The following is a 26,221-nucleotide window of genomic DNA, read 5'->3' as shown; positions in this document are numbered from 1 at the left end:
AAAATCCACCATCATCGTTAGTAGATGGTCCCGCCACCCCTCTCTAGTCTATACATATAGACCTGGTGAGTCCCTAGTAGATGATCCATGCCACTCCTCGCTAGTCTATACAGACCTGGTGAGTCCCGAGCAGGTTTTTACCCTACCTGGGGCTATCTAAAACACAACCTTCGGGTGTTTTAAAATGTTTATAATTCAAATCAATTTTCAAGGCATGTGAATCAATCAAGATGGAAAAAAAAGCTTTTGAAAACGCTAATTATGCACCATTGACAATTTTTAAAAAAATATTCAAATTTACCTTCAGATATTTTGGCGAAAAATAGTTGGTAAAAGGACCAGCTTCATTAGATCGCGGATAAACAGCACGGAATATTTAAATAAAGTGAAATCACTCAAGGGCTAGTATTCGAGCGTTGAAGTAACACTCATGCCTAAATATAAATGCCAGAACTATAAAGGCTTTCTCACGTGTCCAAAGAAGGGCATCAGATTGATCGATTGATTAACATGCCTTTTAAATATTGATGAGAGCTTCAACAGTCATAAGTGACATATGGTCGATATTGGTGGCCACGGTCTACTCTAAGGTGAAAACTCATCAAATGCAAATGAATGGATGTTCATATCTTCGTCCATTTTATTGACTAAATCTAGTATTATTGGCTTAATACAGATCAGATCATTATTAGTCACCACCCCAACGTTGATCTATTGATTTGCATTATATAACATGCTCATGCATAACAACTAAGTGATTGTGATCTTGCACACGAATACTTAATATGATACAAGAAGTCGACTGTGTTATCAAAGTCTGCCCTGTACAAGTCAAAGTAAAGAAAAAAAAACTTGGCGCAGTCGACTACTTGTTTTGGTATCCTTTGCCACCTTTAAGGTTACCATGCAACAAATAATACATGTTCCTTTTTTTCGTTTGCAGTTATTCGTTGTAGTATTTCGATAAATTATTCAGTGTTTTCTTGCTTGTTGCCGTTTCGTTTTTCGTCGAAGAAATCAAAACCTTTTTTGTTATCAACACTTCTTAGAAATTCGAGGTCGTCCGAAAAGCTGAACCTCCTCTGGCGTTTCTCAGCTCCATCTGAAGCAGCCTGAAAATATGGAATGCATAAATCAACCTTAAAGCGCGCTCACGGACACATTAAGCTATGTTAAATACACGAGAGCCCTGTACACCTAGAGTGTGGATAAATCAGCCTTAACACGCTCTCACGGACACATAACGGCTATTCAAATACACGAGAGCCCTGTACACCTAGAGTGTGGATAAATCAGCCTTAACACGCTCTCACGGACACATAAAGCTATGTTAAACACACGAGAGCCTTGTACACCTAGAGTGGATAAATAAGCCTTAACACGCTCTCACGGACACATAAAGCTATGTTAAACACACGAGAGCCCTGTACACCTAGAGTGGATAAATCAGCCTTAGCACGCTCTCACAGACACATAAAGCTATGTTAAACACACGAGAGCCCTGTACACCTAGAGTGGATAAATAAGCCTTAACACGCTCTCACGAACACATAAAGGCTATTCAAATACACAAGAGCCCTGTACACCTAGAGTGTAGATAAATCAGCCTTAACACGCTCTCACGGAAACGTAACGGCTATTCAGATACACGAGAGCCCTGTACACCTAGAGTGTGGATAAATCAGCCTTAACACGCTCTCACGGACACATAACGGCTAGTCAAATACACGAGAGCCCTGTACACCTAGAGTGTGGATAAATCAGCCTTAACACGCTCTCACGGACACATAACGGCTATTCAGATACACGAGAGCCCTGTACACCTAGAATGTGGATAAATAAGCCTTAACACGCTCTCACGGACACATAAAGCTATGTTAAACACACGAGAGCCTTGTACACCTAGAGTGGATAAATAAGCCTTAACACGCTCTCACGGAGACATAAAGGCTATGTTAAATACACGAGAGCCCTGTACACCTAGAGTGGATAAATCGGCCTTAACACGCTCTCACAGACACATAAAGCTATGTTAAACACACGAGAGCCCTGTACACCTAGAGTGTGGATAAATCAGCCTTAACACGCTCTCACGGAGACATAAAGGCTATGTTAAACACACGAGAGCCCTGTACACCTAGAGTGGATAAATCAGCCTTAACACGCTCTCACGAACACATAAAGGCTATTCAAATACACAAGAGCCCTGTACACCTAGAGTGTAGATAAATCAGCCTTAACACGCTCTCACGGAAACGTAACGGCTATTCAGATACACGAGAGCCCTGTACACCTAGAGTGTGGATAAATCAGCCTTAACACGCTCTCACGGACACATAATGGCTATTCAAATACACGAGAGCCCTGTACACCTAGAGTGTGGATAAATCAGCCTTAACACGCTCTCACGGACACATAACGGCTATTCAGATACACGAGAGCCCTGTACACCTAGAATGTGGATAAATAAGCCTTAACACGCTCCCACGGACACATAAAGGCTATTCAAATACACGCGACGGGTTTAAGATATCGCCTTCAAATTTTCGGGATATGATAGATAATTATGTCATGTCATAAAGTCTGTAAGGAATTTTCCATTTTCGACTGAAGATCGCTTTTATAGCCCAGTACACCTAGAGGGGATAAATCAACCTTAATGGACTCTCACAGACACATTAAGGTATGTTAAATACACGAAAGCCCCGCACACATCGAGTGGATAACTCAACCTTAAAGCGCACTCGCGGACACATTAAGCTATGTTAAATACACGAGAGCCCTGTACACCTAGAATGGATAAACTAATAAATCAACCTTAAAGCAGGCTCACGGACACATTAAGCTATGTTAAATACACAAGAGCCCTGTACACCTAGAATGGATAAACTAATAAATCAACCTTAAAGCGCACTCGCGGACACATTAAGCTATGTTAAATACACGAGAGCCCCGTACACCTAGAATGGATAAACTAATAAATCAACCTTAAAGCAGGCTCACGGACACATTAAGCTATGTTAAACACACGAGAGCCCTGTACACCTAGAGTGGATAAATCAGCCTTAACACGCTCTCACGAACACATAAAGGCTATTCAAATACACGAGAGCCCTGTACACCTAGAGTGTGGATAAATCAGCCTTAACACGCTCTCACGGAGACATAAAGGCTATGTTAAATACACGAGAGCCGTGTACACCTAGAATGGATAAACTAATCAACCTTAAAGCGCACTCGCGGACACATTAAGCTATGTTAGATACACGAGAGCCCTGTACACCTAGAATGGATAAACTAATAAATCAACCTTAAAGCAGGCTCACGGACACATTAAGCTATGTTAAATAGACGAGAGCCCTTAGGGATTGGGGGGGGGGGGGGGGGGTGTAAATTATCAAAAGCAATTACTACACTACTCTCAAAACAATTTAATGGTTCAAATAGCATTCATGCGCCAGAAGTCGTACGCATGTATATATCAAAGGATTACTTGAAACCTTATTGGCTTCTTACTTGTATTTCATTTTAGTTTTTTGAAAAATAGGTGTAAGGTGTTTATTGGCGGAAGAGAAATTGAGCGATTTTTTGGCATGTCATTTTTAAATTAGCTGTATTTAGCTTAATTAGTTTAGTTAGTTTAATTAGTTTAATAAGCTGTATTTAGTTTAAAAACTAAATACAGCTGTTGGTTGTTGCTATCATTTGCAAAATAAAACAAAAAAAAATATCAGAGCACGGTGGGCTAATAAGTGGTCAAAATCGGCGCTTTCGTATTCACGCGAGCCCGCAAAAACCAGCGGTTATCCATCCAAAAAACACTCGGAATTAAAAATGGCGGCAAAGGCTGTTCGAAGGAGTCTTGTCAAAATTATAGGATTTAGAAAGGAAAACAACCAATAGTGGAAGATAAAAAACAAAGCAGCAAAAAATTGAGCTTCTATGACAAGCTTGAGTCTCTCTGAAGAAATAATTTTGTCGGGGTTCGAGAAGAGCGACGCATATTTTCTTACCAATCCGTTGTCAAGGCTGCACAAGAGAGGTTGCAATGTGATTGTGTTTCTCTAGGAACGAAAATTGAGGCCTAATGGGACAGATCCCCGAGAAAGGAGTCTCTGGAAGATTTCCTTAGAAGGATAAAGTCTGTGAGCATGTCGAATTATTTTGTTTTTATTCTATCGTTTTTTAAAGCATTTATGCTCTGTTGATTCTAGCTTCAATTTTTACCAAAAGGTCCATGGTGATATTTGTAATAGAATACCTGTTATTTATTAAATAATATGTCTTACATGATGTTTTTTTGCAAATTGATCTACATGTAACTGTTTTCCAAACATCGGTACTGTATATTTCAAACCCCTTAACATATTTTAATAACAACCTTTTACTATACAATTCGAGCATCACTCTCCTTTGAACAATTTATAAAATGCTAAATTCCTATCTCAAGCATCTCATTATGACTGGGCAAGAAAGTAATTTTTATCTTGCCTTTATCTTTTCTCTAAAAAGTATATTCCTAAGCAAAAATAGTAGTATTAGAATTGTCTTTTAAATCCACTTACTCTTTTGTAGCTTGAAGCAGTCTTAAAAATCCTACTTTTTCCTACTTTAAATCTACCTTTTTCATGAAATCCTTCCAAGCTACTTGGCTTGTACTGGTGTATTTCATTAACAACTGTACAAGGGTTTAGAATAACTGTTATTGTCTGAGTGGAATCTATGATTTCTCTATTTTTATTATTCTGGATTGCTTTTACTTAAAAAAGCTTTATTTTTACTTGCTATTCCAAGTCCTTGTTAGCCGTCTTCCTCTTCTATGCCTTATCTTGTGAATCCCATAAAAGGTGATAACTCTAGTTCATGATACCCAAAGAACTATATCAACCAAAATATATTCAACTATATCAATTAAAAAAATTATATGCCTCTAGATTTTCCGAGTATTTTATTAATTAAGAGTTGTGAGACTTGATTTATAGTTATTGGTGCCCTATACAGTGAGTACAGGAGAGCTTGCTTTAATTTTACAGCAGCAAAACTTTATTATTGAGTTAATTATCAATAAAAGAAGAGTTAGAAACGAAACTTCTATCTCCTACTATATAAATCACTAAGAGCAATAGAAAGCAAGACAAAAACAAACTTAGTGTCAACTAATCCTCTTTTGAATACTGGGGGTTTTTGTTTACCTGACTCTCAAAAAAACTTAAATCATAAGAAGGAACCACAGATTACCAAAAAGTGATAGAGGATGGCATAGCCACAGTAGAACATAGTTTTCCTTACATGTCCTAAAATCATTTTTGGTTTGTTGTGAACAGACACATCATTTACATAACCATTGATGCAATGTCAAAGTATTTTGTGCAGCTGTCCTTACTGTCAGACTAGGCTAAGACTAAAGACCGCTGTGTTAGAGACCATAGTCTAGTGGAAATAGAAACAGAATCTTTGAGACTGAGGAGGTGTTAAAGTGCTTCAAGAAACTGATGACAATTATTTAGGATGTTCATGATAACATAAGTGATGCCTGTCCTTTTTGTTTGTGTCTACACATTAGTCAACTCAACTGATTTGACAAATTCCTAGTCTAGCTTCTAGAGCAGCTGTGCAGTAGCTGCTACCAAGCACTCATATATATTTTTTTTATACAAAGGAATCTTTTTAGCTAAAGAGGGGGGGGAGGGGGAGGTCAAGCATGCCTACCTACCAAGTTCTCCATACAGTAGGTCACTCAAGAAATAGGAGCAAAGTAAAGGGCACCCTTTTTCCATATGTGAAGGCACTAATACAAATAAAATAGATGTTGGACCTGTCACATTCCAAAAGTTAAATTTAAACCTAAGGAAAAACCTACAAGCAAGTGTCATCCAGCCTTCAGATGATATTCTACATCTACATCTACATTGTTAATCCACAAAGGGGTTACCATCACTGTGGATATAAATTAATTGTATAAATAAATACATTAATTAATTAATTAACTAAAAAAAATAAAAAAAAATAAAAAAAAATAATAATAAAAAAAATAAAAAAAAATAAAAAAAATACAAAATAAAAAACATAAAATAAAATAATAATAGAAATAATAATAATAATAATAATAATAAATGAAAAATAAATAATAATACAAATAATAATAAGGCAGAATAAAAAAAAGATAAAAAATCGTTTAAACAGCATTATTGGTATTAATATAATTTTATTGATTTAATTTAATTTTATTCGTTCTCTAAAAATATCTGCACTAGTGGAATCCAGGGTAAGGCGGGGCAGCTTGTTCCATTCTTTTATTGTCCTACAGAAAAACGAGTTCTTATTAGCTTCTGTTCTTGGAAATAACTCAATAAATTTATCTGGATGAGAGCTGCGTAATTGGCGGGTGCGTCTATGAATATTGTCTGGTATCTCAAGTGCTGATTTTTTGTTAACAGCCTTGTAAAATAATGTAAGCCTGGCATCCTGGCGCCTTTTAGAGAGAGGGGGCCACTCCAAATCGTTTAGGATGTTTGTGACTGTGCCAGGAGTCCTATCCCAGCAATTTTTAACAAAACGACCCGCCCTCCTTTGAACCTTCTCAATCTGTTTGACGTGTTTCTTCAACCATGGATCCCAGGCAGAGCTGGCATACTCTAAGTGTGGAAGAACGAGCGATTTATAAGCAGCTTCCTTAATGTTCTCTGGGCAGTTGCTTAGGTTGCGCCTAAGAAAACCTAAGGTCTGGTTGGCTTTGGACACTTTGTTGTTTATATGCCAGCTCCAGTCAAGTGTGTTCGAGAGCTCGACGCCTAGGTATGGATGGTGTTCGACTGGTTTAAGGATGTGGTTCATCAATGTGTAGTTAAATACTATAGGTTCCCTATTTCTCGTGACTCTCATGACAAAACATTTTGTTGGGTTAAAGGACATGAGCCATTTCTCTGCCCATTTCTCGATGGAGGTAAGATCAGACTGGAGCTTATGTGCATCAGAAGTTGCCTCGATGACACTGTATAAAAGAGTATCATCAGCAAACAATCTTATGGTAGAAGATTTACTATCATTGCCGATGTCATTTATGTAGAGTAAAAACATCAGTGGGCCGAGAACGGTCCCCTGGGGCACACCAGATGACACACTTATAGGGGCAGATGAGACTCCATCAACAAGAACGGATTGTTCCCTATGTGTTAACCAGGTTGTAAGCCAGGTCTTTAGGAGACCCCGAATTCCATAAAAATCCAGCTTGGAAATAAGCCGCTGGTGGGGAACAATATCAAAGGCTTTACTAAAATCCATGATGATCAGATCAGTATATATCAAATCGATACTCATTCGCTCGATCCCCGTTATACGCTCGAACCATCTCATTTTCCGACTAGATGCGAACTAGAGAACCTCACAAAAACTTTAATAACTTGAAAAGGTTTAGGTTAGACGAGCTGATTTTCAAGACATATACACAGAGAAGCATAACAAAGAAAATGTTCATGAAAGTTTTGCTTGTTCGTCTGATTCGATAGGTTATTTTCTCGTGTTTTTACAGAGGACGCTCGAGTAGATATCCCACTCGCCAGAAAATTCTGATCGATTGACAATCATACGCTCGAGAGTTTTGTCAGTTTCTGAAAAACAGAGGACTTACGGGGAAAAAAGAGGTTCTCATGAGAAAGACAATGAAATTTTCTTTTGAATCTTGGATTTTATTAACATCAGATACAATATTTGTGCTGCTTTGGTGGTCTGATTTAGCGCTCGCGCCAATCGGCAGTGCATTGTTTACAGAACGCGCCTTTGGTTACCGTGGAAGCAAAATGCATTCGAAAGTGGGGAAATCTGCCGGCATTTGAAAGCGCCGATTTCGTGCGCCCGCGAGCCCATCGTGAGAATCCAAATTTTTTTCTGGCCTCTTAATTGTACAAAATGACAACAGACAACAGATAGATGAATGCTCTACACCAATATACATTTTTTTATAAGAACGTCTAATTTTCATATAATGTAATAGGATGTTTATATAATGTAGTATGTGCTCAAATTTCAGTATAAAAATACAATACCCAGTGAAGTATCGTGAAGGAGATGCAAACTATCAATAGCAATAATATTGTTATTTGAAACGCAATTTGATTCTGTATTTTCGAATGCATTTTAGAACGCATCACGCTAAAAAGCAATATTTTGGTGCTATCTGAGCCTCGACATGTTCATAGCATGTTCTTAGAATTTGGCGAAATCTCAGGCTGGACGTTCTGCCACCGTGCTGCCCAGTTATGATAATGGGACCGCTAATGCTTTGTAGTTTCTCTTGCCACTGTGTATGGTCTGTTTTAAGCGCTACAGTATCGTCAGAAGTAACCCCTCTTACCTTTTCGGCGATTTCGTAAACATCAGATCTGGGTTTCTTGTATAATTAACGGTTAACGGTTCTTGTTAGACCTTAACCTGGATCCGTAGCCAAATCTCCTGCTCGGCGCTCTTCGCCCTCCTCGAGCGTTGCCTAATACCACAAGCCCCTGGACCTCAGCGGAGATCAGGCAAAGCGCTAGGAATGCGCACAGGATGACCACCCCCTTTGCCATCATTGGATATCGCAGGGCGGTAACTAGAAGTACAAAGAGAACTGAAAATTCTCGTGCGAAATAGGAGGATCGAGGTACCGACCGGTCTTCAAAAAACCCAACCTCTGTGGTGTATAAGAGATGGTTTCTATTTGTACGCGGAGCAGGTGTGGTTTATGGAAGGACTAATGAGAGAAACGCAGTGCTGGCACCTGCTTTTCATTCACCGTTAAATTGGTTGAGCTGTTTGTGTCAATTAGTACCTGGAATGAAATACTGTGATCTTGAAGGATTTCAATAGGGTCGTAGCAGGCCTGCGGATAACGCAAAGAAAAGGAATTTGTTTTATTGATATGCTTTCTCGTAGAGGGTTATGATTTCGTCAGCTAAACTAGAACTTATTTGATTTAGTTATTTATACTTTGGCACTATCTTGTTTTAAAGGCTTTTATCGATTGACTAATGACGAAGATAATTTCTTAGGTGTTGCTATATAGGGTAAACAGTTTGGTTCGCTTTCTTTATTTCTTGGGATAATGGATCAATCGAATGAGTGAACTGAAGAAGTTATTTTTGGCTGGCCAGTTTAACTCAAGATTTGCTCTCTTCGCAAGTTTTCTTTGGCGAGGAGGAATGAAGGAGAATTGCTGCTAGGGTGTTAAATTTGTTATGGAGGCATTGCGGTAATTAAATTGATTCAAAGTCCAGCTTAGAATGATACTAATTAAAACATAGGTGCTATTCGCGGTTTTGAAATCAATCTTTAAATTAAAAATCCTGAAAAAATCTATGGGTGGGAACATCCCGAAACATTTCGATCTCTGCAAGCATAATCTCTAGTGTTTAGATAGATAAATAGATAGATAGTTTATTAAAAATATGCATTGCAGCCAAAAGGCTGAATTACGCATTATGTACGAAAAAATTAAAAATAATATGAAAGATTTAAATACGACAATAGTTATAAGTATTATTATGATAAAATATAATTACTTCCTATAAAAATATATGATAAAAATGTATATAACTACAGCCTAAGTTGTTTGATCATGGAGAATATGAAAGTATTACTAGCCCTTTTTGTGCGAAGTCTTGGAACATTAAAACGGCGCTGGTGTCGCAGAGCATATCGGGAGTGATCATTTACAGGCGGCAGAAGAGTACTTAACTTGTGGTTAGGATTATTAATAGTGTCATTAAAAAGCTTGCTGCACAGTAAATTATGATGGTCAAAGATCGGATTGATGTTAATATCCTTCACTAATTTACACCTTCCTGATGTTATTATTGATACCGCCTTTTTTTCAAGGTGCACAAACTCATATTTCAAGTATTGAGGAAGGCTATTATAAAATACTGGCGCGGCGTAGTCCATAAGGGATCTAACGCATGACGTGTAAAATAATACTAGCTCATGTTGGGGAACTCCAGCTCTTTTTAGGTGTGTTAGAAAATAGAGCCTTTTACTAGCCTTTTTCGTGACCTCAGTAACATGGTCGTTCCAAGTTAAGTTGTTCGTTAACGTAAGACCTAGCAGTTTTACACTGGTGACCACCTCTATCTCTTTACATTCTATACTTATCGGAGTGAAATCTCTCTCCTGTCTGGCGAAAGAAATTCGGAGTTCTTTACACTTGTCTGCTTTTAGCTGGACTCTATTATCACAAGACCATTCTACCACTTTATCAACTAGCTCCTGCACGTGACTGTCACTGCCTTTCGCAATTACCTCTGACACCGTAGTGTCGTCCACATATTTCCACTGAAGCGCGCTTATATCTAGGTCATTGATCATTAATAAGAAAAGCCAAGGGCCTAATTTCGTACCCTGAGGAACGCCGGCGGGGACTGGGCCCCACTCAGAGTAACAATCTGATGCAAATTTAGTGCGCTGAGATCTGTTAGATAGGAAATCTATTATCCAGTTAACAACACTAGCTGGACGATTGCACTGGCTACGTAACTTTCTAACAAGTATACTACGATCTATAAGATCAAAGGCTTTACGATAGCGCAATAATAGAGTTCTCACAGCGGCTCTATTCCCATCAGTACTTGTCGACCAGTGATGTAACATGTTGATCAGCGCCATCGTAGTTGATGATTGTGGGATAGCACCATACTGACTATCATCAAGAATTTTCATTACTGCAGGCTTCACAAAATCATCTACGACGAAACCCTCAGCCACTTTAGAAACTACAGGCGTCAGTGATATTGGCCTTAGTTCTTTCTGGAGGTCAACTACTGGTTTCTTTTTGGGTAGAGGAGTTACGTCGGCCATCTTCCAAATGGAGGGAAGGCGCTGCTCTGCATAAGAGGTGTTCAGGATATCGGTGATGGGATACGACACAAGATCAGAGTATTCCTTAAGCAGCCAGTTGGGTATTCTATCCGGACCGCAGGCCTTTCTTGGTCTTTCTAACGCCTTCTGCACACGTTGCTCAGACACTGTCAGAAACAGGGGAGAGTCGAACTCCAGTGACACGCGCTCAAGAGGAATGGGTAACTTGTACTCTTCCAATGGCTCGAGCAGGGTTGAATTGATGACATTTGCTTGTTCACTGGGAGGCATGTTCGATATTTCTTCGATGTTGATCTGGCTAGCCAGATCGCTGTTGGTAGTCTTCAGACCACACAAGCGTTTTACTTCACTCCACCACGTTTGGGGTTTTTCACATTTTAGGTGCTGCATTCTTGACTCATAGTACTTCACCCGACAGCCCTTCCTTTCTCGGTTAACAATGTTCCTGAAGTATTTGAACTGGACCGAGTCAGCTCCATAGATGTTGAACGCATTTTGTCTTTTTATGATAAGGGTTTTCAATTTATCAGTCATCCATGGGACATCGGTCGAGCAAGACCGCACAGGTTTTGCAGGCATGATGGTGTCTAGTCCTACGTGTACGACTTCTTCATTTTACAGATCATATTCTGAATTTACTCACATCTTAAGACTCTGCTTCGTTAACGATGTAATATAATGTTAACAAATTAATCTAAGATATATATGAATTCCTTACTGTACTCACTAGGAATGTCCCAGGCCCGTAGCCAGGATTTTGAGCAGGTGGATGAGTTCAGCGGACCATTTTCTCTTAGGTAACTCGCAGTGGTACTCGATTTTCTTTCATTAGAGCGGATCTTCCAGTCGAGTGGTTTGGTTCTTCCGAACCCCCCCCCCCCCCCCCCCCCCCCTGGCTACGGGCCTGTGTCCGTCTCCAAGTACCCCTTAATACGCATGTCTCTAAACACCCTGTCTTAGTCTATACACCAAGTGAATACACACCATGTCTCTGTACACACAGTGAATACACACGTCTCTGTACACCCTGTGAGTACACACCCTGTCTGTATACACCCTGTGAATACACACCCTGTTTTCTAAACACCCTGTGAATACACACGCGGTACCCACCATGTATCCACACACCCAATAGCTACACATCCTATACCTTCACCTTGTTTGTCTACACGTCCTGTATTCATCCGCTCCATGTGTGCAAACAAACTAGGATAGTAACTCGAACCCTCAATAGTGATTTTCGTATCTTTCTACCTAATTATGAACTTCAATACCTACAATTCCTTTGAACAGCTGAGATAAATTTTGAGACACAATAATGTATTTTCTTTTATTTTTTCAACTTTTTTCATATAGTACAGGGCTCTTGAAATGTTTTGCGTCTTACATGCATTCATTCTCACAATATTAAATCATTATATGTGTGAATCAAGGAATAAACTTGACATTTTCCTTAAGGTTAAATATCATTTTCTCGATTTCTATTTCTCTTGGAGTTCTCGGGATAATTTCTCTCGGAATTCATTTGTAATTACCACATTTCAAAGGACTGCAATACATTTTTACTAATAACATGTGGGTGGGGTTCAGTATTTACATTGAATGCGTCACATGACCAATTGGCTAAGGCTATCAGCTGCAAAAATGCGCAAACACGTGTTTCCATCCCGCAAACGTGAAGTGAACACGATGCTGGTATTTAATGACCCCTTAGCGCAGCCGGAGGCACGTATGACGAATAAAAATAATTTCCTGTGACTACAGTTGTAGAATTTCCATTCGGATGTGAATGAATGTATAAATATATCGTAAAAGGCCCACAGCAAAGCCAGCTATACTTCGGTTACTTTTTGCATCTGTAGAGCGTCCATTTGGTCCAAGATGAACGAGACTGTGTTGGAGCGAAGCATGTCCAGATGTGTCTGGAGGATCTCGATCTTGCGGTCCGCCTCGTCTAGTTGAGATGCCAGAGACGCGTTTTCAATCAGCAACTGGTCACGGCTCTGTTATTATACAAAACACAAATGTTGGTTATCAAAATCATACCAATGCCATATACTATCATATCGTTCATATGGTTACTTCAACAACATAACCATTACCCGAAGCACGTGACCATCACGTCATGATCACGTCAGACACGTAATCCTTGAAGCGGGATCCAGATAACCGCATCACAGATGTATGAATGTGAAAGTCAAAAGGTCCATCACAGATGTATGAAGGTGAAAGTCACATGATCATCACAGATGTATGAAGGTGAAAGTCACATGATCATCACAGATGTATGAAGGTGAAAGTCACATGATCATCACAGATGTATGAAGGTGAAAGTCACACAATCATCACAGATGTATAAAGGTGAAAGTCACATGATCATCACAGATGTATGAAGGTGAAAGTCACATGATCATCACAGATGTATGAAGGTGAAAGTCACATGATCATCACAGATGTATGAAGGTGAAAGTCACATGATCATCACAGATGTATAAAGGTGAAAGTCACATGTCCATCACAGATGTATGAAGGTGAAAGTCACATGATCATCACAGATGTATAAAGGTGAAAGTCACATGTCCATCACAGATGTATGAAGGTGAAAGTCACATGTTTATCACAGATGTATGAAGGTGAAAGTCACATGTTAATCACAGATTTATGAAGGTGAAAGTCACATGATCATCTCAGATGTATGGAGGTTAAAGTCACATGATCATCTCAGATGTATGGAGGTAAAAGTCACATGTTTATCACAGATGTATGAAGGTGAAAGTCACATGTTCATCACAGATTTATGAAGGTGAAAGTCACATGTTCATCACAGATTTATGAAGGTGAAAGTCACATGATCATCTCAGATGTATGGAGGTAAAAGTCACATGATCATCATGTCTGCAGACCGAGTCACGTGATTAGGACAGCTCTTAAATCACCCTCACCTCCTCCGCTTTGAGAAGGCGATCATAGAAGTCGGACGGAACCGTGACATTGTCGCCATTTTGTGATCTCAAGCTTTCTTCAGACGGCTGTTTGTAAAACTTTATTTTACTCTTTATTCTACCCCGTAACGTATCGGTTTTATTTGGAGATCGATCGAGTGCTATTAAAAAAAAGAAAATGCTATTAGTGTGATTACAAAAAGGTATTTGCATCAAGGGACAAATATTACCAGACGTTACGTATCATTTTTAGGGACTTTTTCAACGTTACTCTAGACGGGAGAAACGCTTCACATGAAAACTAACCTCCCAGCGTATGAATGTTTAAGTATTGTCAATGAGGGCTGAATCAGCGTCCCCAGCGGCTCTTGTCCCCCAGATACAGTTACAGTCAATGCAGTGCAAGGCGGGTCCTTTTCCGGAAATCATGATACTTACTCCCCATGTTGTGTGTCGGCGATCGGTTCCGGCATTCGATCACCAGCTCTTTCTTGCAACTTTTGTGACAATTAATATGGCAATCTGTAGAACCAACGCAGTGCGTTAGAAAACTTGTACAAAAAATGATACACCTAACACCATGCGTCAGAAAATTGTATCAAATGATTCACCTAACACCTTGCGTTAGAAAACTTGTAACAAATGATACACCTAACACCGTGCGTTAGAAAACTTGTAACAAATGATACACCTAACACCTTGCGTTAGAAAACTTGTAACAAATGATACACCTAACACCGTGCGTTAGAAAACTTGTAACAAATGATACACCTAACACCGTGCGTTAGAAAACTTGTAATAAATGATACACCTAATACCATGAGTTAGAAAACTTGTAACAAATGATACACCTAACACCATGCGTTTGAAAACTTGTAACAAATGATACACGTAACACCATGGGTTAAAAAACTTGTAACAAATGATACACCTAACACCATGCGTTAGAAAACTTGTAACAAATGATTCACTTAACACCATGCGTTAGAAAACTTGTAACAAATGATACACCTAACACCATGGGTTAAAAAACTTGTAACAAATGATTCACCTAACACCGTGCGTTAGAAAACTTGTAATAAATGATACACCTAACACCATGCGTTAAAAAACTTGTAACAAATGATACACCTAACACCGTGCGTTAGAGAACTTGTAACAAATGATACACCTAACACCGTGCGTTAAAAAACTTGTAAAAAATGATACACCTAACAACGTGCGTTAGAAAACATGTAACAAATGATACACCTGACAGCGTGCGTTAGAGAACTTGTAACAAATTATACACCTAACACCATGCGTTAGAAAACTTGTAACAAATGATACACCTAACACCATGCGTTAGAGAACTTTTAACAAATGATTCACCTAACACCGTGCGTACGAAAACTTGTAACAAATGATACACCTAACACCATGCGTTAGAGAACTTGTAACAAATGATTCACCTAACACCGTGCGTAAGAAAACTTGTAACAAATGATACACCTAAAATCTTGCGTTAAAAAACACTTGTAACAAATGATACACCTAACAAAGAGGTACGCTCTAGGAGCACGCTTACTATACCAAAAACGCTAAACATAATAAACATTTTTTTTATCCAGCTTTACTGAGGGGTAGGATGCCCTGGCCTCGCGCCCCGTTAGCTACAACCGTATCATAGACCTTCATAGACGTAAACATGAAACAAAGTATCAACATGGAAAAACATAACTTACCTCTACACCTACAGCCTTGCTTTATGATACCTCGAAGCTGAATCAGAGAAAGAACAAAAAAGATTGTTTAGCAAGCATACTACCAATACTTACAGTGGTCAATAAAGTTGAAATAGAAGGATGACCTTTATAGTAATAATAAGTAGTATAAAATAATCATTCTATCTGGCCTTGTACCGTTTCACCGTGAACAGACCCCTTTCTTTTCATGTACCGCACTTGCATACAAATTAACAATTAACCTGGCTCATTTGCCTGCTTTTGTATTTCAGAAAGCACATAAAAAGAGCTGCGTTTCTTCAAGGCCTTTGAGGTTTAATAAAAAACATTTCTTACCAGTCCCCCGCAGTGGTCGCAGTACGTCGGGGAGAAATAAGTCGTTTCTTGGAAGTTGTGCGAAAACTCTCGGGTGAGATTCTGGCAGTTTACTTTCAAAAAGTAGCTATTCATCTCGTCTTTTGTGATCATACCATCACTGAAAATAAAAAAAAATACAGAAGCATAATTGCGTTGTGATGTTGGGTAAATACAATGTTTTAGAATTTCAGAAATGTTGGTGAGACCCTATTCCCAGTGTCACCCCCCTCCCCCCGCTCTATTTTTTTCAAAGGCCTCTAGTTTAGGTACACTGCTCTGACATCATTCTCGAAGAGCCAATGCGAAGAGAGCAGCAATGCGAGTTTCGCGAAAACGAGGCCACTCGTCACCATTCTCTACGCAGTGGGTCCCGAGAGTGGCCTGGCATAAGATTTCGGAGATTCTAATCCTTACCAGTTCGAGTCGATAACTGCAAACGGATCGATGAAGGGGAAATTTGTGGCGATGGCGTCGAACTCCTTGGAGCTTATAGTACCGTCTTTATTAGTGTCGTATACACGGAACACAGCCTAAGAGGTATCGAACATTAGGACAACGCAGTCAACACTACACTTAATGGAAGTTTTAGCTGGTAAGCAAGGCCGACTCGAAACAAAAAAAAAGCCAGAAGAAAAAACAAAGCACCTATTTCACAGTTTTTTGCGGCTGGACATAGCACATTGTGGGTCATACCACCTTAAACAATAAATTTTCTTGGTTTATGACCGAACTGTAAAGTCATACTTGAATCATGTTCGGATCTCCCAGACGAGACAAGGGCTGGGGTGTCGCGATACTAAAGGTCCCACCGTAGCCCATAACCATCTATTGACACATTTGATTCGCAGGTCCAGGCCCGTACCCAGGATTTTCCTTGGGGGAGGGGGGGGGGGGAAGAAGTGGACCTCATTTTTCTAGGGAGGGGGGAGGGGTGAGTTTTCTGATAAAAATCTGACCACCCCCGAAAAAAAAAATTTGGATTTTTTTTATGCCTTTGCAGTATCTCCACGGGACGTTTATTTTCGGATTTGGCTACATACCAGAGTGACCTAGCTAATAATTTATAATTGTGTCTACAAATAGCTCGTTCACCGAAAGTGAATCCCACCCCCTGGGTACGGGCCTGATGATCATGGAAGCGCTATTTCAAGATGTTTCTGTAGAGAAAGCGTCAAGGATAGCATGGTGCGAGAGCTTACCTCAACCATGGCAGACACGTGGCGCTCGACAACCCTTCGGTCAGGAACAGCTGTGCCCCCTGAAGCCCAGTCCGCAAAAACATTCGAGTTGTTTGACACTTTCCTTTTAACCGAGTCTGTCCGACTCTGCAGGTGAACAAGAGGTAAAATCAGAAATTGTTCGTTAACAGACAGCACAGTTGGTATTCATTGCAATGGTGGCAAAAAAAAAAGAGAGAGAAAGAAGGCGAATTCTGAACTCATCATACAGTATAGTCTTTTACTTAGGTAGTTGCGCCTTGCATTCCTGGCAGAAATACATTCTCAAAGGAAGACCCGGCGCGTACCCAGGATTGGCTGACGGGTGGCGCGCAGCTATAGGTATCATATGGAAAAAGCTTAGTATCTGAAGACCCACTCTTTGGCCGTCAAGGGGAATGGAGGGGTGCGCGCGGATCCATCTGAGACCAACTAAGGAAATATGTTGATTTTTCCAGTCTAACAGTAGTTGTGCTGTAGGGGGAGGGAGTAAGCTTCCCCCTACCATTAGAAACACTTTGCTTACCAAAGAGGAGGTGGAAGACGTTGATGATAAACTCATGGTGCGTGGCTCCCGCGCTAAGGATAACTCATACAGTTCATCTTCAGAGAGTCTTGGCTGCAGTGAAACCTAAAATAAAGCGAGCAAATTATTTTTAAGAGGGGGATATAGGATTTTCGGTAAAGCACAAGGAACTTCTAAAAACTAATATCTTTCTTAGGTGGGAATCTATATCAAAGTCAGCACGAGTGCTTTAGATATGACTCACCAAACTTACAAAACAACCTCCATTTCAAATGCCCGGGTTCTTTATAAAACTAAGGGAGGATTCAGGGGGTTTGGGTGACTATCTACCCTTCCTCCTCCCATAAGGATAATCTCTGGTATGTTGTGCATATAATCCGCCCCCTTTCGTGTTCAATTACCAGCTCATCCATGATTTCCAATACATTAAAAGTATATTTTGGCTGAGAGAGGGCTGAGGCCGTGGTCCTTCCCCTAGCCGCGCCCATTTAGAAGAGGGTGGAGCCAGTGACAATCCCCTAGCCACGCCCCTGTAGAAGAGGGTGGTGGCAGTGACTCTTCCCTTAGCCAAGCCCACCATATAGAAGAGGGTGATCGGTGACCCTCCCCTAGCCACGCCCATATAGAAGAGGGTGGTGGCAGTGACCCTTCAACTAGCCACGCCCATATAGAAGAGGGTGATCAGTGACCCTCCCCTAGCCACGCCCATATAGAAGAGGGTGGTGGCAGTGACCCCTCCCCTAGTCACGCCCCTGTGACTTACCCTGAGCATGTTGAGAAGCTCCATGTTTGGGGTGACGAGAGGTGGGGTTGTCTGGCACACGATTGATTTCGAAATGATCCCGGCTAAGGTGACGAGTTTATGGACGTTGATAAGCTTGTCATTCACAGTGTCTGAGAGAGCAGTGTGTGTAGCGATTAAATCTTTCAGCTGGATACCTGTTAAACCATAAAACCGCCAGTAAGTTGACGTCAAACAATGATGGTTGATGATGATCAATATAATGCTATAATCTCAATTGATTGCTATTATTGTGATTTATTAAATCGTATTTTTTTTATTGGGTAAAAAGCTTTTGCGGTGCAATTTGTTAAACCTTCTATCTATTTATTATATTTCCCAGTATACCGGTTTTGTATCGGTAAGAAAAACAAAAAAGCTCAAGTGAGAGGCGTAAATATAAAAGAGGAAACAACTTTGATTGTAAAAAAGAGCCCTTTACAGTCGAAATGTGAGACACGAATTTCGTTTTGGGATACATTCTGGGTATATTAAGGAATCCTAACAAACATGTTGAAACAACACCAACACCTTACAAACCAAAACAGGGAGCACAATTAAGACCAGCCTTACCTCTATCATATCCAAATAAAGACAACAGAGAAGAAACATGCAAAAGAGAACAAAATGTCATATAAAATGCAAGAGGTCTAGACTAGATTTCGTTACTCTGGGTGACATAAATTTAAATCATAGTATATCTGTAAATTGTTGTGTAAATCGTGAGCTATGGTATGAAATAAACATATTTATTGTAATCTGTGACGATTACTCACAGGATTGGAATATAAAATCCTGCACAACAGGAAAGCCTCTTGCGGTACGTAGCGTAGTTATTCTCCGACGACAAAAACTCAGTCAGTAGATTCATATACTAGAAAACAATAAGAACTCAATATTATAGACATATTCAAATTACCTTATTATACTTTATTTTCACGTAACTTTAATTTAGCGAAGTTCACAATTTTAAAAAATTCGCGAAAATAAAGTGACGATAAATAAAAGTTTCGCGAAAATTGGGATGAGCGACAATTAAGTGAGAACACAAAAAGCCTTTGGGTGAGATATTACCCAATTGATAAGCTTTATGGAAACACCTTGTCTATTTACTAGTAGTCCTACATATAGAACCGTAAGCTAAGGGGTTAAGTTGGACAATTCTGAACTGTTTTTAATAGATCTTTGTGGAACTAAATTTAGCCCACTCAAGTTTTTGTTACAGTTTTGATGATTAAAGCACATTTTAATTCCACTTGTTTTTGCTAAATTTTATTGTCCAAAAATCGCGAAAATAAAATAACCTGTTTTTTACGAAAATAGCGGAATCGCGAGAATAATTTGCCGCGAAATATCGCAATCTCAAAATCGCAAAATGTTGAAGTCGTGAAAATTAATGATAGGTTAAAAAGTCTACTGGGATCAGAAAGATGGAGAAATGAACTATTCTTTATAAAATACCACATGCCAAGGAGCACGTTGGAAAGTGTGGGCTTGCCAAACTCTTCCAAATACAAAAAAGTGTCAAGGATTAACATGTAGTGGAATAAAAATATAGGGTGGATGTAGGGGTGGGTTGACACCCCCCTATTTTAGAGATTCATAACATAATAAGGAGTTCACCCTTTTGGCATCCTTCAAATGTCCATTGCAGGCCCCTACCCAGGATTTTTCTTGGAAGGGTGCGAAATCCGAAAAAGTGGACCTAATTTTTCCTGGGGGAACCTTTGCAGTATCTCCACGGGACGTTTATTGTCGGATTTGGCTACATACCAGAGTGATCTAGCTTATGATTTTTAGTTTTGTCTATAAATAGCACGTCTATTGAGAACCCAAAGTGGACTTTCGGCCGTTGTGTGTGTGTGTGTGTGGGGGGGCTGCGTTCGCACCCCGTGCACCCCCCTGGGTACGGGCCTGATCATTGTACTCACTTCTTTACAGTCCTTGGACACATATTCCCTGGTTTGGTGAAGCCTTGATAATACAGAGTTGTTGAGTCCTCCAGTAACAGCAAGCAAACCATTAAAGTTCTGCAATTCCTTGAGGCTCTAAAACGAAAGGCACACCGGTAGGTCACACCAATAATGAAATTCATAATCCTTATTTTAAAGTTTGAAGTCTATATGTACACGTCTACTGTACCTGTGCGACTTTCTGGAATTTCTCAATGCATTTGGCTCTGTCCTCCGCAGATGTGTGATTCAGTACCATTGCTTGGATCCATTTTGAGAGTCCATTAAACATTGATACATAGCGCTCTAAATATGTTGTATTTTCTAGTTTGGAAGTTAACGAGTATGCCTTCCAATCCGAAAACTGAAATACATAAGATGCAAAATAAGCATTGAAAAGGAAAAGTCATTACTGACATTACCTCCAATTTCAGAGAAACAGCCACTCTCAACTACTGAACTGCTAACTTGTAAGCAGCCACTCTCAACTACTGAACTGCTAACATGTAAGCAGCTACTCTCTAAAACACTTTTAAGGAAATTCTCTTTTATTGTTAAGCTTTATGGCTTGGCATCAGCAAACTCATGTCTGCTATATTACTGTAATAAGCCAAACAGTTCTCTGTTGAAGGGTTTAAGTTAATCCTTACCGGTATCCTCCTGAGCATTCTAAACTCTAGATAAGTGAGCTGTTCTGCTATTTCTTCAGGCTGCTGGTCTTGAAATGCTAAGGAATATTTCCTCTCACTTGGTGGCCTGTTGCCAAAATTGCTTGAGGCTCTACGCCGGGCATCAAAATTATCACTACAAAACAGAAGAGTAACAATATCTCATGCATTCTAATTGGGTGTGGCAAAAGTCAATAATGGGAGGATGGGGTTACAGAAACTTTACAGTATTTACTTAATAATGTATAAAATGAACTTATGTATAACATGCACCCTGATATTTTAGGTCATTTGCAAAAAAAAGGAAAATATGTTAAAAAATAATCATGACGTTCGCCTCAAAGACACCAAAAAACAGTAAACTTCTTTCTCGCCTACATGACACGCTCTTCTTTTTTGTTTATTTAGATTTGATATGTCAAAACGATGCCTCGCAGAGTTTAAATAACTTGACTAACTTATTCGCTGGTCGAAATACTCATAATAGCTTTCTATTGATTTAACTATTATGCACATTTTTTTACCTCTCAAACAAGAAGTTTCATGTATAATACCCACCCCCGTTTTGGAGGTCATTTTCGCATGAAAAAAGGGTGTTTTATACATTGGTAGATACGGTAAGAAAAAATTGGAGGAACGGCCACGCCCCTACTAGTCATTTTCTTGTGTATCTTTCTAGGATTATAGGGGTCAAGTCAAGGGGTCAAGTCAAGGGGTCAAGTCAAGGGGTCAAGTCCCGGGAATCGCCCACTGTTACAGCCTTGGTCATGGTAAGAATATAAGGTTATCGGTTTCTTATATGGAAGTCTTGTAGAAGGAACACTCATCCAGTAATATCGTAATAAGACCCGGGGGGGAGGGGTATTTTTTAAGGGGTATCCGAGGAAAAATAGGCTTTTCTCTTAGAATTGGTATTTTTTAGGGCTTTTGGGGTATTTTTTAGGGTAGCAATTTTTGGTGTGCCAGTATTTTTAGGGGTATTTTTCGAATTTCCCGACAAGCATCCCTATCACTTTTACCCTGAAGAGCGCCCCTCCAGGAATAGGACACTAATATTGACACTCTTTGGACAAAGCCTTATTCCAGTGTTATAAAGGGTAAGAGTTATGTCACAGGACTTCTCTAAAACAAGCACACAGTTCCAAAGTTTTCAGTAATGTACAAACATAGGTTAGTACTCACACATTAGAAAGGTGAACCAAATCTTTTAGTTTCTCATCATCATCCCCTACAACCAGAGCCTCCAGTCGCTTGGCGACAAATGTGAGCTCTTCATTGCGCTTGAACTCAACACCATATCTTGTCATCCAGTAACTAAATTAGATTACATTGATGATTACATTGCTTTATATAGGCTATATATTTATATAAAGACTATATAACATAATTTAAAGACCAGAAACTGCTTTTCCTTTGGGGATGTTTAACAGTTTTTCAGATTCAGCTTTCTAGGGTTAAAACTTCCTTCAACCACACGTAATTTTGCTATCCCTCAGGTTTAAGAATTTATGTTGACCACACCCAAAATGCTATCCCTTAGGGTTAAAATTGATTTTGCTGACGATCACCCCTGTCGGTTTTTATTGGAGTCCCACCTTCTGGGCTAACTCCAGGCTAGTGCCATGTTGCTGTGTCTTTACATGTGTTTTAGTCACTAGCAATACTCACTTAACACACTGGCAAACTGCAAATCTTCGGCCCAGGTCTTCATTGGAATTCTCATCTGTGCCTCCGTTACTAAGACAATGTACATAGCTTGGATACTGTTAAGTAATCAACTTCCTTTAGGGAATTTGAATTAATTATAAGAACCAAATTGATGGGGAGGGTAGAGGAGGGGGTTCTGAAAAACATGAGCAAAATAACTTCAAATGATATAGAGCTTGGACCTTCTTGTATCATGTTAAAACACCATCTATCACCACGTGGCAGAAACCAGTATTACTGTCTTAAAATAATTCATTTCTCGGAATTCATTTAGGTCCCAATAATGGACCCTAAAATCAAGAGGCCCACAATCTTTTGCTAATATTTTACTTGCTTGCACACTTTATGAGTTGTGTATACATGTAGCTTAGGAACATGTTTTTGTGGAAGGCTGAGAGTCACTCATGACTCACATGTAAACCTAACCAATCGGGGTTCTTCTAATATCACAACTGTTTGGCTATCAATCAATGATTTTTTTACAGGGGTAGCTTCAATATTATAAAGCTGAATTGACAAAGTAAAAAAATGTTAGTGTGCTTTTAAACAAATTATGACCTTCTGCTTTCTGTCTTGTCTAGCTTTATATGACGAAGACAAATAAGACATGAACTTACTTTAATTTTTCATTGTTATTTTGACAGAAAAACAGGTGCTGTGCCTTCCTACAGTATCACAAAGTTGATTAAAATTTGCTCCATAGTGTTCCCAGCTTAATCTTTTGCAGCAGCACCCCACCTACCCCCCTTCCTCAGCAAATTCTTGCTATACACCTAGGTTGTATTATGGGTGAATACCCTTATAGCTCATATTGTTGGAAAAGTCTACAAGTAATTCAAAGTGGTTGTTTCTCACAAAAAATGGGATACACATATGCTTGTGAGCGGTTGGAGAGAACTGCATGTTTTTTTATAATTACAAAAGATTTTATAATAGGCCTCAAGGTTTACATAATTGACCAGTAAACAGATATTTAACACCTAAGCAATTGAATTAAGAGATACTTATAAATAAAAAACACTGCGACGTTGTAAAAATTGGTAGAGAGTTAGAACTTAAATATTTATGGTATTCAGAAAAATATTACTTCATGTTCAACAACAAACATGTTCAAAACAAATAGCTCATGGCAAATCAATGTACTTATCACCAAAAGATTCTTTCTTAAAACAATTGATCCAAAGATAAAAAAATGTTCAGAATAGCATAGGCATGGTGCATGCATAACTAATTATGTTGCTGTTCACCACAACATGACTCCATTTTTGGATAAAAAAAGGTGAATTCTGGAGCCGTCACTTTTATCATGGAAAGCTAAATTTATAGTGAGTAAGCTTAGCAAAACCTGGCTTTGCCATTTATCAAATGTTAATCAAACAATCCTAACAATGCACATATTGGTTGAGGTACATTGCAGGACATGCTTTCAACATATTTTTAGCATTTGAGTAGTTCTACTTACATTGATATATTGCATATCTAACATATTATATATTACATATCTAAAATATTATACTTATATCATTATATCACTATAAGAAAATCTGCACTAACTTAAAATTGAAAAACAAAAACAAACTAGAATATAGAGAAATCATTGAATAAAACCCATAAAAAATCTTAGTTTGTGATATAAATACATAGTTTCGGTGCTTGAGGGTTAGGATTATAGCAAATCAAATCTGTTATCACTCAAAGCATTTGATAAAGATCTTCAACCTTCAGGTTTCCTAGTTATAGCACTTGTCGACAACCTAACAGCAAAATGTATAATTTAGTGAACAAATCAGAATAGTCACAACCCAGAACGAATTTTAACTCGATATTTATTATGAAAGGATACGCATCTAGAAAAACTTCGAGTAGCTTTTCGGACTCAAGGAACCACTGATGGCCAATAAATAAGGACTTCGAAAGAATAGGATCTTTGGTCCTTGGTCCATTCTCGTCTGCAAAGAAACAAATATAGCTTTGTGAATATAGCTTTGTGTTGATGGTTATTGTGTTGGGTACAATAGCGATTTTCTAGCGTGAAGTCGAAAGTTTGTTCAACCATCAGACATAATCACAATAGGTTTAGACGACTTATGAATACTACAACCCGCTGACAGGCACGACAAAAGATCACTCTAGACCAAATAACATATAATCGCTTTTAGTGAATAGCAAATCTAAGGGATGCTACAAGCTTGCCGTGTGTTTCAATCACAAAATTTTTAGTAACATCGTAAAAACACGGCGTAAAACACAACAGAATAACTTAATTCCCAATCACAGTTATTTAATGTAATAAACCTCCAATAACAACTGGATTTGATATCATGGATAATTACTGTATCAGTGAAAGCACTCACCGAATTCATCAATACAGTATTCGACAAGTTTTTCCAGTGTAGCCGCTTTGATTGGAACCCTGCATGGCGAGCAGTCATCTTCAGACGAAGCTACGATGCATTCCAGGTCGTCATTGATCGGTTGTGCTTGTTTTTGATTTTCTTCGGAAATTGTGACTTTCTTGACCTCCTCTATTGCCGAAATATAAGCCATAAGTATTCCATAAGCAGCTCATCGACATTTCAAATTAGTATGTAGGGTTATCGAGGCTAATTTAGGATTTAACCACTTTAAAATGAAAACGATATGTTTGTTACACTAGTGTCAATAGACTTCATAAAGTGAAATTCTTAAAAATAAACATATGATAACACAAAACGTGTTTAGATTTCTGTTGTCACTAGAAAAAAACATAGAAAAAGCAATTTTTACATTTTTTATAAGGACTATTTTATCTTAATGTGAATTTAAAATCGTACCTAAAAATCAATTTTAGATGAGAAATAGACAAACCCACCTTCGTTCATACAGTTGGTCTCTGAGATTAAAGGCTCCATCAAACCTCAGAATTATTACTGAACTCCGAGCATTAAAGTCAAGAGCTCTATGTTATTCGGGTCTAACCTCAGAAGTAGTAGCATGATGTAGATTTACGACCTCTCACAGGAAATTCCAAAGTTGCCTCTTTACCGCACGGAGGCAGCCCTGCTGATCTAGCGGTCACATCCGGTCTACGGCAGGGAGTCGGCCATCGGGTAATCTTCGGATTTAGCATCGGGAAAGGGTGTGGAATCCTTTATTTTGAATAAAAGACAACTTATACTGGAGTTTTCCTACAGAATTTAATTATGAGCTTATGAACACTTCTCGCTAAGTGATAAAGAAAATGAAATACTAGTCCAATGAACCTTTCTGGTTCGATGCGATAGCATTCTCGGGATATCCTCGGAAGGTTCTCGCCCTCGAGTAATTGTTATGATTCGGACGTCATTGGCTGAAATGCGAATTTCTTTCATAATATCAGGCTAAATCTGAATCGGAAATGCGGCATTCTATGAGCAACAATTAAATGCGTGTTTTATGGTTTCCGATAAAGATCATTTGTGCTGATCTCACAAACCAAATGTGAAAGAAAGCTTCGGCTATTAGTCGATTATTGTTCGGG

General features: G+C 39.0%; 1 protein-coding gene and 1 long non-coding RNA gene across 2 annotated transcripts; both read right to left on the bottom strand.

Annotated features, from left to right (window-relative positions):
- Positions 1–616: 616 nt before the first annotated feature.
- On the bottom strand, positions 617–8,656 carry LOC116619176. Its single transcript, XR_007306943.1, has 2 exons — positions 8,351–8,656; positions 617–1,112 (listed from the first exon to the last, which is right to left on the bottom strand). It is a non-coding gene; the product is annotated as an uncharacterized LOC116619176 (long non-coding RNA).
- A 3,508-nt stretch (positions 8,657–12,164) lies between these two features.
- On the bottom strand, positions 12,165–25,784 carry LOC5514092 (ras guanyl-releasing protein 3). Its single transcript, XM_032383672.2, has 18 exons — positions 25,574–25,784; positions 25,077–25,247; positions 24,566–24,671; positions 22,684–22,770; positions 22,198–22,329; positions 20,998–21,151; positions 20,538–20,711; positions 20,327–20,443; positions 19,172–19,269; positions 18,378–18,555; positions 17,615–17,719; positions 17,071–17,196; positions 16,286–16,401; positions 15,851–15,989; positions 15,515–15,551; positions 14,229–14,312; positions 13,791–13,951; positions 12,165–12,851 (listed from the first exon to the last, which is right to left on the bottom strand). Exons 1-18 carry the CDS (start codon positions 25,611–25,613, stop codon positions 12,681–12,683), a joined length of 2,196 nt encoding a protein of 731 aa, XP_032239563.2. The 5' UTR covers positions 25,614–25,784; the 3' UTR covers positions 12,165–12,680.
- Between the last annotated feature and the right edge of the window lie 437 nt (positions 25,785–26,221).

The sequence above is a fragment of the Nematostella vectensis genome, chromosome 2 (genome assembly GCF_932526225.1).
Source record: "Nematostella vectensis chromosome 2, jaNemVect1.1, whole genome shotgun sequence".
Lineage (NCBI taxonomy): Eukaryota > Metazoa > Cnidaria > Anthozoa > Actiniaria > Edwardsiidae > Nematostella > Nematostella vectensis.
Note: the sequence above shows the minus strand (reverse complement) of the source record. Positions and strands in the feature narration are given on the sequence as shown.